Genomic DNA, 16,333 nt, shown 5'->3' with positions numbered 1-16,333 from the left:
ATGCATGCATGGCAGCCGTATTTGGGGTAGTGGATGCAGGGCAGCGATGTGTGTGGCGCCATGCGCATCGCAGTAACACGCGTGGTGGGGATGGTTAGGACACAAGGGGAGCAGATAAATCGTGAAAGCTTCCTGCAGCAGAATGCTTTAGAGTAACTTAAAAGAGTGAATCAGCTCCACCTGTAACAACATGAATCTGCAAAAACAACACTGAATGAAAATAAACAAGCTTAAGGATGTATTCAATATAATTCCATTCATGTAACGTCTCCAACACCCAACAGCACCCTATGTGGTCGGTGGATGTGGACACGCACACCTGGCAAAGCTCATGCCAGCTTTACGATGCCGGTCACCTGGTGGCACCGGGGAAAGAGTCCCGCAGAGATGTTCGCTCCCGTGGGTTGCGCTTTAGACAAAAGGCAGGAAACAGTGTGACAAAACATTACAATTTGCAAACCTGGGCGTGGGTGTTATACTGCATATTTTCCCTGTATGTTTGAAACACTTCAAAGAAAACTACAAGCAGCAGGAAGGAGCGTTCCTGGCAGAAGGAAAAAGCATCTTGTGCAAAGCCTCACCTAATCCTCGTAAAAACTCAGTGAGAAGACTGTTGTCGTTTTACAAGTGGAAATAAACTCACAGGTATTAGGTAACATGGCCCGGTCACACAGCTAGAAAGAGACCGTCCCAAGACTTGACCCCATGCCCCCCAGCGGGCTCTAAAGCCATGTTCTCCGTACGAACATCCTTTTTGGCAGCAGTGTCCTCAACCTAGTAAATCAAGGATTGCACGATCCATGTGAGACCCAGAGGAGGTGACACGTTAATGGACTCTGTGGCCTACCTGACCAAGCAGCCTTTGTAGTGACCCCAACAGACCTTCATAAATGGTTCAAGTCTTGACTGTCTTTCTCATACCATGTTAGGGAGGGAAGGAGCTTCGAGGGAAAGAAGCCAGCATCCAGGGTGATAGGAGCTTCCAGAAACAATGAGGTGTGCTGTGGTGTGGGACCACCTTGCAGAGCATCTGGAGGTCACCCTGAGGCCCACCTGTGCTGGTGTCGGGGCAGCGACAGCCCAGGTTGCCAGGCACCGTGTTAGTCACCGCGTGCACCTCCTCTCCCTGAGTCCCAAGAGCAATGTTTGAGTTCATCGTTCTGTTTATTTGAGGAAAGAGTAGGGAAGACAGACCTCAGGACATGGGGACATGCTGGAGAGGATAAGCCCAGAGTAGGAGAAAACCCAGAATCAAAACCCAGCTCTCATCTCCTTCCAATGGGTCTTTTATTCCCGACGTTACAGACACATGGCATGCTGGTTAGTTGTTTTGGGATACTATTTGTGTTTATATTGACTCTCAGAAATGTTATTTCTTCTGGATTTGAGAATAATTATCTGTGTCTATTTGTTTCTCTCTTTTTTTTGTATATTTTTTTATTGGAGTTCGATTTGCCCACATATGGTATAACACCCAGTGCTCATCCTGTCATTTGTTTCTTTTTCTTTTCTTTTTTTTTTTTTTTTTTGTTTTTTTTTTTTTTTGTTTCTTTTTCTAAAGAAAGCAGTTTTCCCCCTTCTTTGGAAATCATAAAGTCCATTTTATTTTATTTTTTTAAAGATTTTCTTTATTCACGAGAGGAAAGGCAGAGACACAGGCAGAGGGAGAAGCAGGCTCCCTGCGGGGAGCCTGATGCAGGACTCGATCCCAGGACTCCGGGATCATGCACTGAGCCCAAGGCAGACGCTCAACCACTGAGCCACCCAGGCGTCCCGTATAGTCCATTTTATAATGAAAGAATTCAAAGATACACTTTCCTCCAGGTCACACACACTCTCAGGGTCCTTCTCAAACAAAGAACTTGCATGAGCAGGGTGGGTGCAGTGGTAAAGCCTCTGGAAAGTTCTCGCCATGGACAGGAAGTGTTCAGACGCCCTCCCACCTTCTCTGGAAGGCAGAGTCCACAGCCTGGACTTCCTCTCTCCCAAATCCTCACCTTCAAACAGGGGGGGTCTGAAATTACCTTCCCCCAATTTGTTTTAAGGTCGCCGTTCTAGAACTAGTGTCTTTTCGGTCATTGCCAAGAACTATAACCCAACATGTATTCCCAAGCCATCTGAAAGCTCTGACACAGCTGAGACTTGGAAGGGGCATGTCAACTAGCCCCGAGGTCCATAGGCTTCATCAAAACCTACACTGGACCCGAGTTCAGGGCCTGATACGCACTTCGCATCTAAATAAAGAGAGGGCAAGGGTTTGTGGGGAGAGGGTTCCACACTGGTCTTCAGGGAATTCCAGGGAACTTTGTGGTAAAAACCAAAGCGGGGGAACTTACCAGAAGGGCTCACAGCGAAACGCACTAGGGGTACCCCCCAAACTCTGGGCCCTGGCCTTCGGGGCCCAGGTGTGTGCTCAGCATTTGCAGTCCTTCTAACTTCTTACCGTTGTTGCTGGTCCTTTTGGTCATTTGGAATCATCTCTTGCTTCTTAAAACCTTGCTTCGTTTCCCTTCCAGATTCTCCAGGGCTGGTGTCACTAGCTAATTTGAGAGCGAAGATTACCGCTTATTTGTAAATGAGATTTTCCAACCCTCGGGGGATATTTCTGCATTATGTAAATCGCTTCCGTGGAAGGGCCGTCAATGAAATGTGTTCACTTTATTTTATTATTTTTTTGAAATGTGTTCACTTAAACTTGACACCCAGGGGAACAGATGGGTGAGGCTGCTGGCGCGGCTGATCCACCCCCACCCCCCATTCTTCCAAGCGACTTGACTGGCGCACAAAAACCCGCTCGTAGTTCAAGTGTACAACTTGATGCGTACACACAAACACACACACACACATTTTGAGTGTGAAGCCATCACCACAATGAAAATAGTGACAAAACCCATCACCTCCAGGGACACCTGGGTGGCTCAGTCGGTGAAATGTCTGCCTTCAGCTCAGGTCATGCTCTCTGGTCCTGGGACCAAGTCCAGCGCCAAGTTCCCTGCTCAGCAGGGAGCCTGCTTCCCCCCTCCCTCTGCCTGCCGCTCCCCCTGCTTATTCTCTCTTTCCCTTTCCAATAAATAAATAGAATCTTTTTTTAAAGATTCTATGTATTTATTCATGAGAGACACAGAGAGAGAGAAGCAGAGACATAGAGGGAGAAGCAGGCTCCACGCAGGAAGCCCGACATGGGACTCGATCCTGAGACTCTGGGATCATGCCCTGAGCCGAAGGCAGACGCCTGAGTCACCCAGGCATCCCAATAGAATCTTTTTAAAAAATAACCCATCACCTCCAAATTTACATATACCTTTTTATAAACCCTCTTCCCCACCCCTGGGTCTCCCTCCCTCCCCTGAGCAACACCAATCTTTCTATTATTATGGATCTGTTTGTATCTCCCAGAATTTAAAAAAAAATTAAGATTTTATTAGTTTATTAAGATTTTATTTATTTATTCATGAGAGACACAGAGAGAGAGGCAGAGACACAGGCAGAGGGAGAAGCAGGCTTCCTCTGGGGAGCCTGATGTGGGACTCGATCCCAAGACCCCGGAATCACGACTTGAGCCAAAGGCAGATGCTCAACCACTGAACCACCCAGGTGCCTTTTTCCTAGAATTTTATATAAAAAGAATAATGCAGTAGGTATTCTTTTCAGTCTGGTTTCTTTCACTCTCGCAAAATTATATTGAGATTTCATCTGCATCGAAGCGCATATCGGTCGTTTAGGTTTTTTATCCGTTGTATCCGTGGCTCCACCACGGTTTATTTATTCATGCACCTGTTGATGAACATTTGAATTGCTTCCAGGTATTGAGTGTCAGAAATAATGCTGCTGGGAACATTCGCATACAAGTCTCTGTGTGACCATGTGTTTTCACTTCTCTCTGGTAAATGCCCAGGACTGAATGGCTGGGACACAAGGTAGATTATGTTCCCACCAGCGTGCGTGGGAGTTCCAACTCATGCACACCCTCTATCAACATTAGATATGGTCAGTCTTCTGGGTTTTAGCCGTCCTAATAGGTATGTAATGGCCTGTCACGGTGGTGGCTTTCGTTGGCATGTACCTGAGGCCTAATGATGCTGAGGCTCTTTTGCCAGGTATCTTCTTTTTAATTTTTTAAAAATTTATTTAAAGATTTTATTTATTTATTTGAGAGAGAGCATGAGCAGGGGAAGAGACAGAAGGAGAAGCAGACCTCCTCCACCCTGAGCAGGAAGCCCAACACGGGACTCTAGCCCATGACCCCAAGATCATGACCTGAGCTGAAGACAGATGCTTAACTGCCTGGCCACCCAGATGCCCCCACCAAATATCTTCTTTTTTTAAAAATGTTTTTATTGAGGTATGATTGACACATAGTGTATTAGTTTCAGATATACAACACAGCGAGTTTACAATCCTGTGCATTACACAGCGCTCACCACAATATGCAGTCACCATCTGTCACCATACAACATTATTATGATATTATGATATGATATTATTATGCAGACTGTTTCCAATGTCAAAAAAAAAGAATTGCATCTGTGTTCATGACGGATATTGGTTCTAGTTTTCTTGTAAAATCTTTATCTGGTTTCGGTATCATTAAATGCTGGCCTTGTGGAATGAGTTAGGAAGTACCCCCTCCTCTTCAGTTTTCTGTAAGTATTTCTGTGGAGCTGATACTCTCTCTTCCTTAAATAGTTCATAGATTTCATGCATGAAGTCTTTTTTTTTTCTAAATCTTATTTTTCTCAGTGTTTCATTTTGGATATTTTATTTTTTGCTATGTCGTCAGGTTTACTAACTCCTTCTTCTGCAGTGTCTCAGCTGGCCCTGACCCCATCCAGGGTATTTCTCACACCATTTAGTATAGTCTTACTCACTAGAAGTATGATGTGGTTCTTTCCTACCTGGTCTCTACCTACCACATCCTGCCTTTCATCCAGCTCCTTGAACACCTAGGATACAGTCATAACTGTCTATCATCTGTGTTAGTTCTTTTTTTTTAATTTTTATTTATTTATGATAGTCCCACAGAGAGAGAGAGAGAGAGGCAGAGATATAGGCAGAGGGAGAAGCAGGCTCCACGCACCGGGAGCCCGACGTGGGATTCGATCCCGGGTCTCCAGGATCGCGCCCTGGGCCAAAGGCAGGCGCCAAACCACTGCGCCACCCAGGGATCCCCATCTGTGTTAGTTCTCTCTTTTTTTTTTCATCTGTGTTAGTTCTGAGTCAGTTTTGCACTGATTTTTCTCCTCATCATGAGTCATGTTTTTCTGCTTTTTGCATATTTCATATATATATATATATATATATATATATATATATTTTAGAGAGAGCGAGCATGCACACATGAGCAGGGGTAGGGAGGGAGGGACAGAGAGGGAGAAGGGGAGAGAGAATCTCAAGCAGACTCCTCACCCAGGGTAGAACCTGTCCTTGAAATTGTGACCTGAGCCAAAATCAATCGTCAGACACATAACCGACTGAGCCACCCAGGTGCCCTGTACATTTTTTTATTGAATGCCATAGGTTGTGCACTTTGTTCCTGATGGCTATTTTTGTATTCCCGTAAATGCTTCTGAGTTTTGTTCTGGAATGCAGTTAAGTTACTTGGGAAACGGTTGACCTTTCAGGTCTTACCTTAGATGGAACTGTAACAGTGTTGATTCTACAGGTACATTTGCTCCAATGCTGGGGCAAGACACTTTTGAGTACTTTGCCTGGTGGCCTATAAATTCTGAGGCTTTCACTGGGAGCGGTGCTCATAGAACTATATCCAGCCTTATCAGAGTTCTGGCTGCTTGTTCCCTTGTCATTTCAGGTTGCTGCTGGAGTATCTTTTCTTTTAGGCTTTCCTAGCTGATGCAACAAAGAGATACGTGTGTGTGCTGACCCTTGTATACACACAGGTCTATAAATATTTCTGTACATAGTGATTTGTATCTCTGTTTACTGGGCTGATGCCTGCAGCTCTAACCCACCACCACGTGGGTCATCCTCGCCTCTCCTAGCGGATCTGCAGGCTCACACTCCAGCAGTGAGAGGCCTGGCTCCCATGCCACTTTTCCTTCAGTTCATTGTCTCCAGTCTACATTTGGTGGCATCAGGGTGGATAACCTGTGCCCCTGTCAGGGCCACTTCGACAGCTGACACCCCGTGCTTACATGCAGCTCCTTTGCCTTTGGTCCCATAGATGCCAGCCACTCGTTTCCAAGTTTCCTTAGATCAGGTCTTCTCCACACCTCCCAAATGATTTTTGTGTATTTGCGCACGTTAAGGCTCGCTCTGGGCTGTAAAGCTCTGTGGGTTTTGACAAATGCATAGTGTTGTCTTCACTGTGATGTTTCATATGTATTGTTTCATCTCCAAAAACCTCTGTTGCACCTGCTCAGCCTGCCTCCCAGGCTCCTGCAGCAACTTACCTTTGTACCAAACCTATAATTCAGCTTTCCCAAAACGCCAGATATTTAGATCATATAGTTTATAACCTTCTCAGACTGACTTTTTGATTTTTTTATCCTTTCACCTATCAAAAGGTATCTTGGTTGCTTCTGATTTGGGGAGATTAGCACTAAAGCTGATATAGACATTCATGTGTAGGTTTTTGTGTGAACTTAGTTTTCAGATCCCTTGGGTACATACTTAGGGCTATAATTCCTTGAAGACTGTTTTGCCACACTGTCTTCTAACGTGGCTGCATCATTCTGCATTCCCACCAGCCACCTGTTACTGCTTATCCTTGCCAGCATGGGGTATTGTTAGTTGGTTGGTTGGTTGTTTAATTTAGTTTAATTAAATTAATTTAATTTAATTTTTTAAAGATTTATTTATTTACTTGAGTGAGCAAGAGAGAGTGCACAAGCAGGAGGAGTGGCAGAGGGAGAGGGAGAAGCAGGCTATCCGCTGAGCAGGGAGCCTGACACGGGACTCAGTCCCTGGACCCCAGGATCATGACCTGGGCCGAAGGCAGACCCTTAACTGCCTGAGCCCCCCAGGCACATTGTTTTTTTTTTAGCCAGTCTCACAGCTGCATGATGATGCCTCATTTTAATTTACAATTTCCTGGCCACCAGTGATGGGAGCATCTTCTCACATGCTAATTTTTTACCATTCTTCAGTGAAGTGTCTGTTCGAATCCTCTGCCCACTTTTTAATTGAGTTGTTTGTTTTATTGTTGAGTTTTAAGACTTCTCTGGGTATTTTTTTAAATTTTTTATTTATTTATGATAGTCACACACAGAGAGAGAGAGAGAGAGAGAGAGAGAGAGGCAGAGACATAGGCAGAGGGAGAAGCAGGCTCCATGGCTCCATGCACCGGGAGCCCGACGTGGGATTTGATCCCGGGTCTCCAGGATCATGCCCTGGGCCAAAGGCAGGCGCCAAACCACTGTGCCACCCAGGGATCCCTCTCTGGGTATTTTGGATACAAATCTTCTATTAGCTGTGTGCTTTGCGAATATTTTCTCCCTGTCTGTGGCTTGTCTTTGTTTTTCATCCTCTTGCCAGTGTCCTTTGCAGAGCACAAAGGAGTTTTTAATTTTAAGAAAGTCCAATTTTTTTTTTTAATCTTTCACGGATTTTTGCTTTCGGTGTCACCCACATGGATTCTTTAATCCCGTGTTCTGGTGTCATCTGCCAAGTTGACAATTGAAAAAGAGCTGGAGGGAAGCAAAGTAACAAACTGCGTGTAGGCCACACCCAGTGGGGAGTGGGGAGACCGATGGGGTGCGGGTCCAGAACCTGGGGGCGGGGGGCAGCCCAGGCCCGGATGGAAGCTCTGCCCACTAGCAGGTGCCTCCTCACCGACTACCCCATGTGCAGTCGTGGCCTCGCAAACCCGGTGTGGACGTCCCTGACCACGCTTGCAGTGCTCATCGGTCTCTGTCCTCTGTCCTCAGACACGCTTTCACCAGCTCCCAGCCCCTCGTCGGTCACGCACCCAGCGGCTCCCGGTGGTGCCGAGGAACCTTCCAGCGTAGCCTTGAACATTGAATGCAGAATCTGCGGGGACAGAGCCTCGGGCTACCATTACGGAGTCCACGCGTGTGAAGGCTGCAAGGTATGCTGGCCGAGCGGCCGGGCCCTGCCCCACGGGCCACGCGTGCTTCCTTTCATGTCAAACACGGATTTTCCTCGTGACCCACGAGACCCGCCAGACATCCCGCCACATAAGAGACTGGCCTCAGTTGGGGGTTCATTTCTCCCTCCCGAGGGACCGTGGCAGATTGCCGGGCCTGCCCGCTAAATAACCCGAAGAAGTGCATTTTTAGGAACAGAGGCCCCAGGACAGAGAGACGAGCCCTTTATTTGAATCTGGGGTCTGGGAGCCCACTTCCTTTCATTCCTCTTGGGTGAGGTGGGCAGCAATTCTCGTGGCAGTCAGGGATATCAGGACCCCGCATCACGCTTCTAGAATTTTCTGTATGCTCAGCTTTAGTACTTCCTGTACTTGACATGTGGGGGATCTAGGACTCTCAGTGTTTGGTGAAAGTCAGGAATCTCCTTCCCGTGTGTGTGCTGAGACAGCTGATTGACTTCTGGAAGATGCCATGGCCTTTCCTGGTGCAGACACAACGTGCGTCCTGGACACGCTGATGCTGCACCTGAGCCCAGGCTGGTCCTGGAGGCCTGGACCGCGGGGGGAAGGGCCACGCTGGTGGGGCCGGCTCTGCCTGCTGACGTTAGAACCCTCTCTTCCGCCCCCTCATGACCCTGTGCCTTCTCTGGCCGTCCCACTTTACAGACCTGGACATCCAGCTTGGGAGGCTTCAATCTCCCCTCCTGTCCCCCGCCCCCCCAAGAAATTGCTGTCTCCCTCCTGCAGGCCTGCTGGACCTGTGCCACCCAAAATGTGCGGGAATGAGTGGGAAGCAAACGGGAAAAGGAACCAAAGCAAACGCAGGGGCCTTCACAAGCCTCTGACCACGAACCTGTAAAAAAAAAAAAAAAAAAAAAAAAAAAAAAGGCTACTTGCAAAGTGGCGTGTCCTAGCTGGCGGGCCCGAGTTCCTTTTGTTACGTTTTGGTGTTTACACAGACGAAACACCGAAGCTTCTTACTGGGAAGAGTTTAAGATGCTTTGGTAAAGTGAGAACATTATTTACAAATGGTTGGCCTCCTTTTAGTACAGTATATTATCATTTTTGCCTTTTTAGGGAGTTCATATTCTCTTATAAAAAATGCCTAGAAACCTGGACGTGCGTAGGAGGAGGAAGGTGACACTTATATGAGTCGGAACGGGACTTGGTGACTCTGGGAGACTTAATTGTGTCTTCCCAAGCCAGATGAGGACGCCTTGAAACTACTTCGAAATTTGCCTCATTCTGTTAGTTCTTCATTTTACATGTCATGAAATTTAAATTTTTTAGTTTGTCCTAATTAAGGCAGACCACTTAGAATGATTTTACTAATTTCGGGCCTCTTGCAAAGTACAATACGTGAGCGACAGGAAATGTGAGTAGAGCCACGACATTGACTCCCTGGCATCCGTGGCCCCCCCTCAATCGTGCATCCATCCCACAGGGTTTCTTCCGGCGAACCATCCGGCTGAAGCTGGCCTATGACAAATGTGACCGCAGCTGCAAAATTCAGAAAAAGAACCGGAATAAGTGCCAATATTGTCGTTTCCACAAGTGCCTTTCGGTCGGGATGTCCCATAATGGTAGGTAAGGTTGTCTAGCGTGTTCCCCAGCCCCATGCCTCAGCTTACCTCCCGTGTCTGGTCGCCGCCGACTGCATTCTGAGTGAATGCACGGCAACACCACTTAGGGCCCAGATCATTTTGCGACCAGAATAGCCTAAGAAGGGAAAAGTCACACAGCCGAGATGCAGCAGAGCTCCTGGAACTCCTCTGAGACCCTCCACACGGTAAGACTTCCATTGAAGGCTTTCGGACCCATTGCAAACCCCTGGGTGGCCAGATTGGTCACAGCATCTGCACGGAGCACACGTTTTGTAAACACCGTCCCCCATTGCGGATGTCATTATTCTGAACCTGTCCTGTCATTTTAGAACATGCCAATGGCGATGCAAAGGCAAGTCTAAAATGACTAGTTCCTAGCAGGTGCATGTCTATCATCTGGACAAAAAAGAAAGGTGTCACCTGAACTCGCCCTAGGGGTCACTCCCATCTCCCTGAACTAAGGGTCAGTTTTGGACATAATGACAGTAAATGACCTCCAGCCAATCCTGTTGCCCAAATGAGTGACGGTGTTGCCTTTCCTTTTGGCCTTTGGAAAAACCCCAGGATTGAAGGAGGGTTGGGTTTTCTTTTCCTCTCCCCAGAGCAGAACATTGGCTAGTCCTGAGGGGTGGCTTTTTGTCTGTGGTAGATTCCCGGGGCATGCACTCCACCGGGGCCCGTCACTGCCGCACGCCAGAGACCTCACCTCTGCTCCCGTTCTCTCCCGTGTCCCCAGCCATCCGCTTTGGAAGAATGCCACGATCAGAAAAAGCAAAACTGAAAGCGGAAATTCTCACCTGTGAACAGGACCCAGAAGACGCAGAGACAGCAGATCTCAAGTCCCTGGCCAAGAGAATTTACGAGGCCTACCTCAAGAACTTCAACATGAACAAAGTCAAAGCCCGGGTCATCCTCGCAGGGAAGGCCAACAACAACCCGGTAGGTATCCTCGCTGCTGCTTCTCATCTGGCCAGAGGTGGCTCCTGGGCTGCAGGGTAGCTGGAGCCTCGGGGAGGGCTGAGGAGGCAGCGGTGTCTGTGCCCTGGGCAGTGGATGCAAGCAGCAGTCCAGAGGCCGCAGCTTCTCAGCAACCGCATCCTCTGGGTTCGCTCCACCTCAGAGCTCCTAGCAGCTAGGTCACTATGATGACTCTGTAATTAATGCACCAAAAAAAAAAAAAAAAATCTGGTTAATAGCTTAGGGATCTTTCTTAGGTACATTTTTTAAAAACCTTATTTTTTCTTTTTCTTTTTTTAAAGATTTATTTATTTACTTACGATAGACATAGAGAGAGAGAGGCAGAGACACAGGCAGAGGGAGAAGCAGGCTCCATACAGGGAGCCCGACACGGGACTCGATCCCAGGACCCTAGGATCGCGCCCCAGGCCAAAGGCAGGCACCAAACCGCTGAGCCACCCAAGGATCCCCTATATTTTCTTAAATCTCTATTTTCATGCCAGAAAATGAAAGCATTTTCTTCTATTCAGCACGTGTTCTAGCATCCTTGCCCTAAATCTCCTCCCTCCTCTCTGACCCCCACTGGCCCGCGACCCCTCATCCCTCACTCCTATGTCTTCAGTGAAAAGGCAAGGACATCTCTGGGTTTAGAAAGGGCTGTTTGTTTAGAGACTTTATTGTCATCTCTGGACAGTTCTGGGCCTTTTCTGCAGAACACTCGGCCCCCTGCCCTGCCACTCGCCCCCAGCCCTGCACCCTGCCACCCGGCCCCACAACCCGTGACCGGTTCCCCACCCCGCGGTCAGCACAGTCTCTGTGTCCGGTGCAGAACTAATCTCAGAGCTGCTTCAAAGAGGAGCCGGCCCAAGGTTGGCTAATGAAGATATTTTGCCTTTTTCCTACAAGCATGGCGAAACAGGTTTAATTTGTACTAATGAATAGCTTAAACCAAGCCTGATTGGGAATTACAAGCTGGAATTTTAGTCACAGGAAAATGAAGTATTTCACAAGCTACTTACTTTCATGAACAAACCAAACCTCTCTTTTACTGAGTCTTTAATTCTTCAGTAAAATTCTCCAATTAAATAGGCTGAGACATTACAGAAGGGCTAGAGCAAACTCTATTAAATTGGTAAAGCCACACCCATGCTGGGAGGCCCCAGGGGCTTTTATAAATTAGACCCTTTCTGGATCACATGGGTGAAAGCAAAGTAACCTTTTAACTTTAAATTTCTCTCCTGGAAATGATTAGGAGAGCAGCATATTATAGTAACCCAAAATTCCGATCTCTTTGAGATCTTCTCTTTCTGTCTTGGGTTTTTAGAATTTAAAGGAACCTTAAAAGTCGACTTTACTCTTAACCAAACACTCTTAATATTAATTTCGTTCCCATGGAGTATCCTTCTGCATACCCCACTGAGATCCACACGCTCTCAGAAGGACCCCCATTGCCCTTGGCCCCAGCTGATACCATCTGAGCAGTTCCTCTTGGCTAGGAATCTGTATTTTGGTCTTTTTTTTTAAAGATTTTATTTATTTATTCATGAGACATAGAGAGAGAGAGGCAGAGACACAGGCAGAGGGAGAAGCAGGCTCCATGCAGGGAGCCTGATGTGGGACTCGATCCCAGGACCCCGGGGTCATGCCCTGAGCTAAAGGCAGATGCTCAACCCCTGAGCCACCCAGGTATCCCTGTATTTTGGTCTTAAGGAAATAAATAAGAGACTCAAAATCAAGGCTTGGGCTTCACCGTACACGGGGCGATGGAGGGGCACAGGAGGACAGAAATCAGCGTGTACTGCTAGGGGACAAGTGCCTGCTCCTGCCCTCTACCTCCGAACCAGAGACTGCGGGCCAGTCTGAAAGGCAGCATGCAGGTGTGGCCTGTGATCCCATGATTGTGCTCTCTACGCCTGCGACCACCTCCCCAGGTCTCTACATGATGAGGTCATGTCCCTTCCCCGTCTCCCCACCCAGCCCAATGGGGCACTTCTGGGGAGCCTGGAGCTCCCAGTGCAGGACACAGCCTCTGCTTTCCTATTTTCCATGGCCTCTAGATCATGTAACACAAGACCTGCAGCTCGCCTAGAACTGGTTAGGAGGCTCGGTGAGCCAGGAGAGGGATGCTATGGGATGGTGGTGGGGAAACGGTGTTGGAGGAGGAATGAAGCTGCTGGAAGCATGTAGATTCCATTATTTTGGGGAAAAGATGGGTTTTAGCTGAGGGCAGGGAGTGATGGGAGGGACAGTGAATGTTTCTGTCTGGTCATGGGCTGGTTTGAGCACTTGAGATTTAAGAACCAGAGGCCAGGAGATGGCCAGGGTCCCAAGTCACCTAGGCAGAGCCTATCAGGCCCCTAGTCACCTAGATATTGCTCGTCAGGTCCCTGGTTGGCCCTTGACTCGAGGACGGCAGGGGTGGAAGCTGAGCTGACAGAGGACAGGCTCACCAGTCCCATCTGAACTTGGCTTCCAAAAGTCACGCTTTTCAACAGTGTCATAGAAAGTTGGTGTGTTGACATGTGAGGTGTTAAGAATGTCACAGGAAGACATTCCAGGAGGCCACAGGCAATGAGACGGTGAGGAGCGCTGAAGTCTGCGCCTCTTGTGTGAGGTTTGCAGCCAAGGGCCCAGGCTGCAGCCCCGTGCAGGTGCACCGCACGCCCGCCCCTGCTCCAGCTCGCTTCTGGCTTTAGAAGCTCGTTGCGCCTCTGGAACCCAGGGGAGGGTGTTCAGATTAAAAAAAAACAATTATTTAGCGCTATTTGCGTGCCAGTCGTATAATAGTACTACTGCTACTTTGTAATGTCACAAACATGTCACAACTTCATTCAAATGAAGGGGACAGCGTATGTTTGTCTCAGAGATAAACAGGGAGCTCGGAATCGTCAGGAATAATCTTCAGAGTCTTTGAGTGTCTTCAGTTATGGAAAATCTGTGTCCTCTGAGAAGATAAGTGAATTTTAGACAAAACCACGAGTCCGTTGCAGAAAGCCAGTAACAGAGTCAAGTGTCTTGTCTGAGAAGAATGAATGAAGCAAGGGGATGAATTTTTGGCATGTGGCTGAGAATAGACTCTAACACTTGTTTTGAGAAGGCTTCCCCCCTCCCCCAGAAAAAAAAAAAAAAAGAAGGCTTCCCACATTACTCTCAGCCTTTTGAAATCTTCGGGACAAGGGGCCTTCTGGGCACCATCCTGAAATGATTCACCCCATGGTGGGGTTTTGCCCACTGTGTTCTGTTGAAATAGTATACCCATGACTTCAGTTGCCTTAAGATTGAAAAATATACTTAATATTTTATACTGTTTCTAGAAACATGTAGTAAAACCTAACCAGAAGCTTATTAAATGGTTTCATCCAAAGCAATTCTACCAATAAATCACAATTAAATTTTTCCTGAAAGATGGTGCTGCCTGACTTTATGTGGAAAATACTACTTAGATGTATGTGAAGACGAGTTCTTGTCAGTATTGTCATTAACACATACAGAGCAGCGTCAGGCGTGACTGCAGTGATAGTTGTCAGGAGAACCTTCTGGTCTCGGTGGGGCATGATTTGGGGGAGAGGCTGGGTAGCTTTCTCCCTCGTGCTGTTTAAACTCGTGACAACATGCTTTATTTATCTACAATGACCACCTGTGATGTCAGATACATTCATTTCCAAACTTAAGTATAAAAGGCGCGTTCCATAGTTAAATATAAGCAGCATGGATTCTTAAAAATAGTCTTATCAACAGTGTTTATCAAGTGTGTTAGTATATGCATTTTCTCTTGAGCTTCCATAAACGTTGGTTTCTTAATGTTAGCACTGGTTTTGAATTCAGATGGTTTCTAATTTTGTCTGTTAATGAGGCCCTGCCTTCTTAAAATCCAAGTGATAATTTTATAAAAGTAAAACAAAGTATTTGTACCAGTCGCATCCCCATTTACGAGAGTATGTTTCACATAAAACTAGTCCTGGGCGGGTTTCACGGGTGTGTGTCCTGTTTCACGAGGCCTGAGCCTCGCGTTGGCATTTAACGCCCCGCTGTCACTCTCTTGAAATTCTTCATCATTTTTGAGTGACAGGCCCCATGTTTTCATTTTGCCCTGAATCCTGCAAATTCTGTGGCCAATTCCACAAGATACTCAAGTGAAGGATGCAAGTCCTCTGTGATCACACACTTGGGGCACCGCTGCCTGGCCTGGCCTGTTCCTGAGGCTTCGCGGTGCATCCGTGCTGCGGTCGAGGTTTTCGGAGGCCCTAACTTCACAGAACTCAGCATTTCCCAGATGTCTTTGGGCCACACAACCTTTGTTTTTAATGCTTTTATGTACTTTTTTTTACAAAGCCAGTGATACAGCCAAGGTGGCCTACTAGCGTGTTAACTGGAATCAAAGGGTTACTGCTATGTATCCTTCAAGAGCATCCCTCCCGTCCACCCTAGAATATTCATGCCTTTGCTCTGAGCTACTTCCCGTGAAGCAGAACTGCCCCCAAACAACGGTAATGTGGCCTGCTTCTTCCGGGCTTTGGAGGGAGACAAGTTTAGTGTTCCTCAGTCACACTTGAGATATTCAGGACTCAGGCTTTTGTATTCACAATGTTTTCACTCGTTCGTGGGTAATTTTTAGAGTATCCCCTTTCTTCAGATGTAGAATCAAATTATTGTTTTGTCCAACCCTGTATTGCAAATTCTGATTTTGTTTAAACATTTCAGAGACAACCCCTTGCTATGTGCCAACACATCTGCCTTGCTTCTGAGATAAGTACGCCCTCCAGGTGCCCTGCAGGTGGTTTTGGGCTGTGGTTCTTCCAGATAGTCTTGGGGGCCCAGAAATAGGGACCACATCATGCCACGGGGCCACATACAGGGTCGGTTATGTATTTTGCCCATTGGCAGAGTGAGGCTTAAAATAACAAGCTGCTTATGCATTCCACATTTAAGTATCCTGGTAGAGGGACGCCTGGGTGGCTCAGCGGTTGGGTGTCTGCCTTTGACTCAGGGTGCGATCCCAGATTCGAGTGGTTCCCACATTCAAGTCCCACATCTGACTCCTTGCAGGGAGCCTGCTTCTCCCTCTGCCTGTGTCTCTGCCTCTCTCTCTCTCTCTGTCTCTCAGGAATAAATAAATAAAATATTTTTAAAAAATGAATAAATAAAATCTTAAAAAAAAATAAGTATCCTGGTAGAAATGGAAAATAATACTTTGGCCCGCCTCGTTACTGATCGGTAGAACACATTATAAGTCAGAGAGATCCCTCAGAGCCTGGCATTTCTTCTGCTCTGCACACAGATCCGGTGTGTGTTTTGGCCAACAGCACAAAACATTTATGTCCGTTCTCCTGTGCCCCACCAGATATATAATCCCTTCCGCGCATGCTGGCTTCAAATAATATGGCCAATAGTCTCTTCTTTCCTCCAACTGGATCCTTAGAAAATGGCAGGACCCGTGGGCTTAGAAGCAAATGGTAAGGCAACATGGAAGTTGCCAGCACTGCGGTTCAGTGCTTCTTCCAGAACACAGAGCACCAAAATGAAGATTTTAGTCTTACACACAGGGAAACGAGGGTGCTTCAGGTTTTTCCCAGTTTATTCCCAAAGAGCAAGGGCTTAACAATGCTTGTTTGCTGATTGCTACACAAATGCCAACTTTCTGAGTTCTGTATGTTTACTCCCCAAACCTAGTCACGTGGCAGTCAATGTCAGATAACGATGGTTACCT

General features: G+C 47.2%; 1 protein-coding gene across 4 annotated transcripts in view; it reads left to right on the top strand.

Moving 5' to 3' along the window:
- PPARA (peroxisome proliferator activated receptor alpha) overlaps positions 1-16,333 on the top strand; it is a 73,155-nt gene that overhangs the window by 46,607 nt on the left and 10,215 nt on the right. For all 4 annotated transcript variants that reach the window (XM_055329050.1, XM_055329049.1, XM_055329047.1 and 1 more), the window contains 3 exons: positions 7,887-8,047; positions 9,510-9,648; positions 10,406-10,608. In XM_055329050.1, the coding sequence (XP_055185025.1) occupies positions 7,887-8,047; positions 9,510-9,648; positions 10,406-10,608 (503 nt within the window). The remainder of the gene's footprint in view (positions 1-7,886; positions 8,048-9,509; positions 9,649-10,405; positions 10,609-16,333) is intronic.

Source organism: Nyctereutes procyonoides, unplaced genomic scaffold (assembly GCF_905146905.1).
Source record: "Nyctereutes procyonoides isolate TBG_1078 unplaced genomic scaffold, NYPRO_anot_genome, whole genome shotgun sequence".
In the NCBI taxonomy this organism is placed as follows: domain Eukaryota; kingdom Metazoa; phylum Chordata; class Mammalia; order Carnivora; family Canidae; genus Nyctereutes; species Nyctereutes procyonoides.
This window is presented reverse-complemented; position numbering and strand designations above follow the sequence as displayed.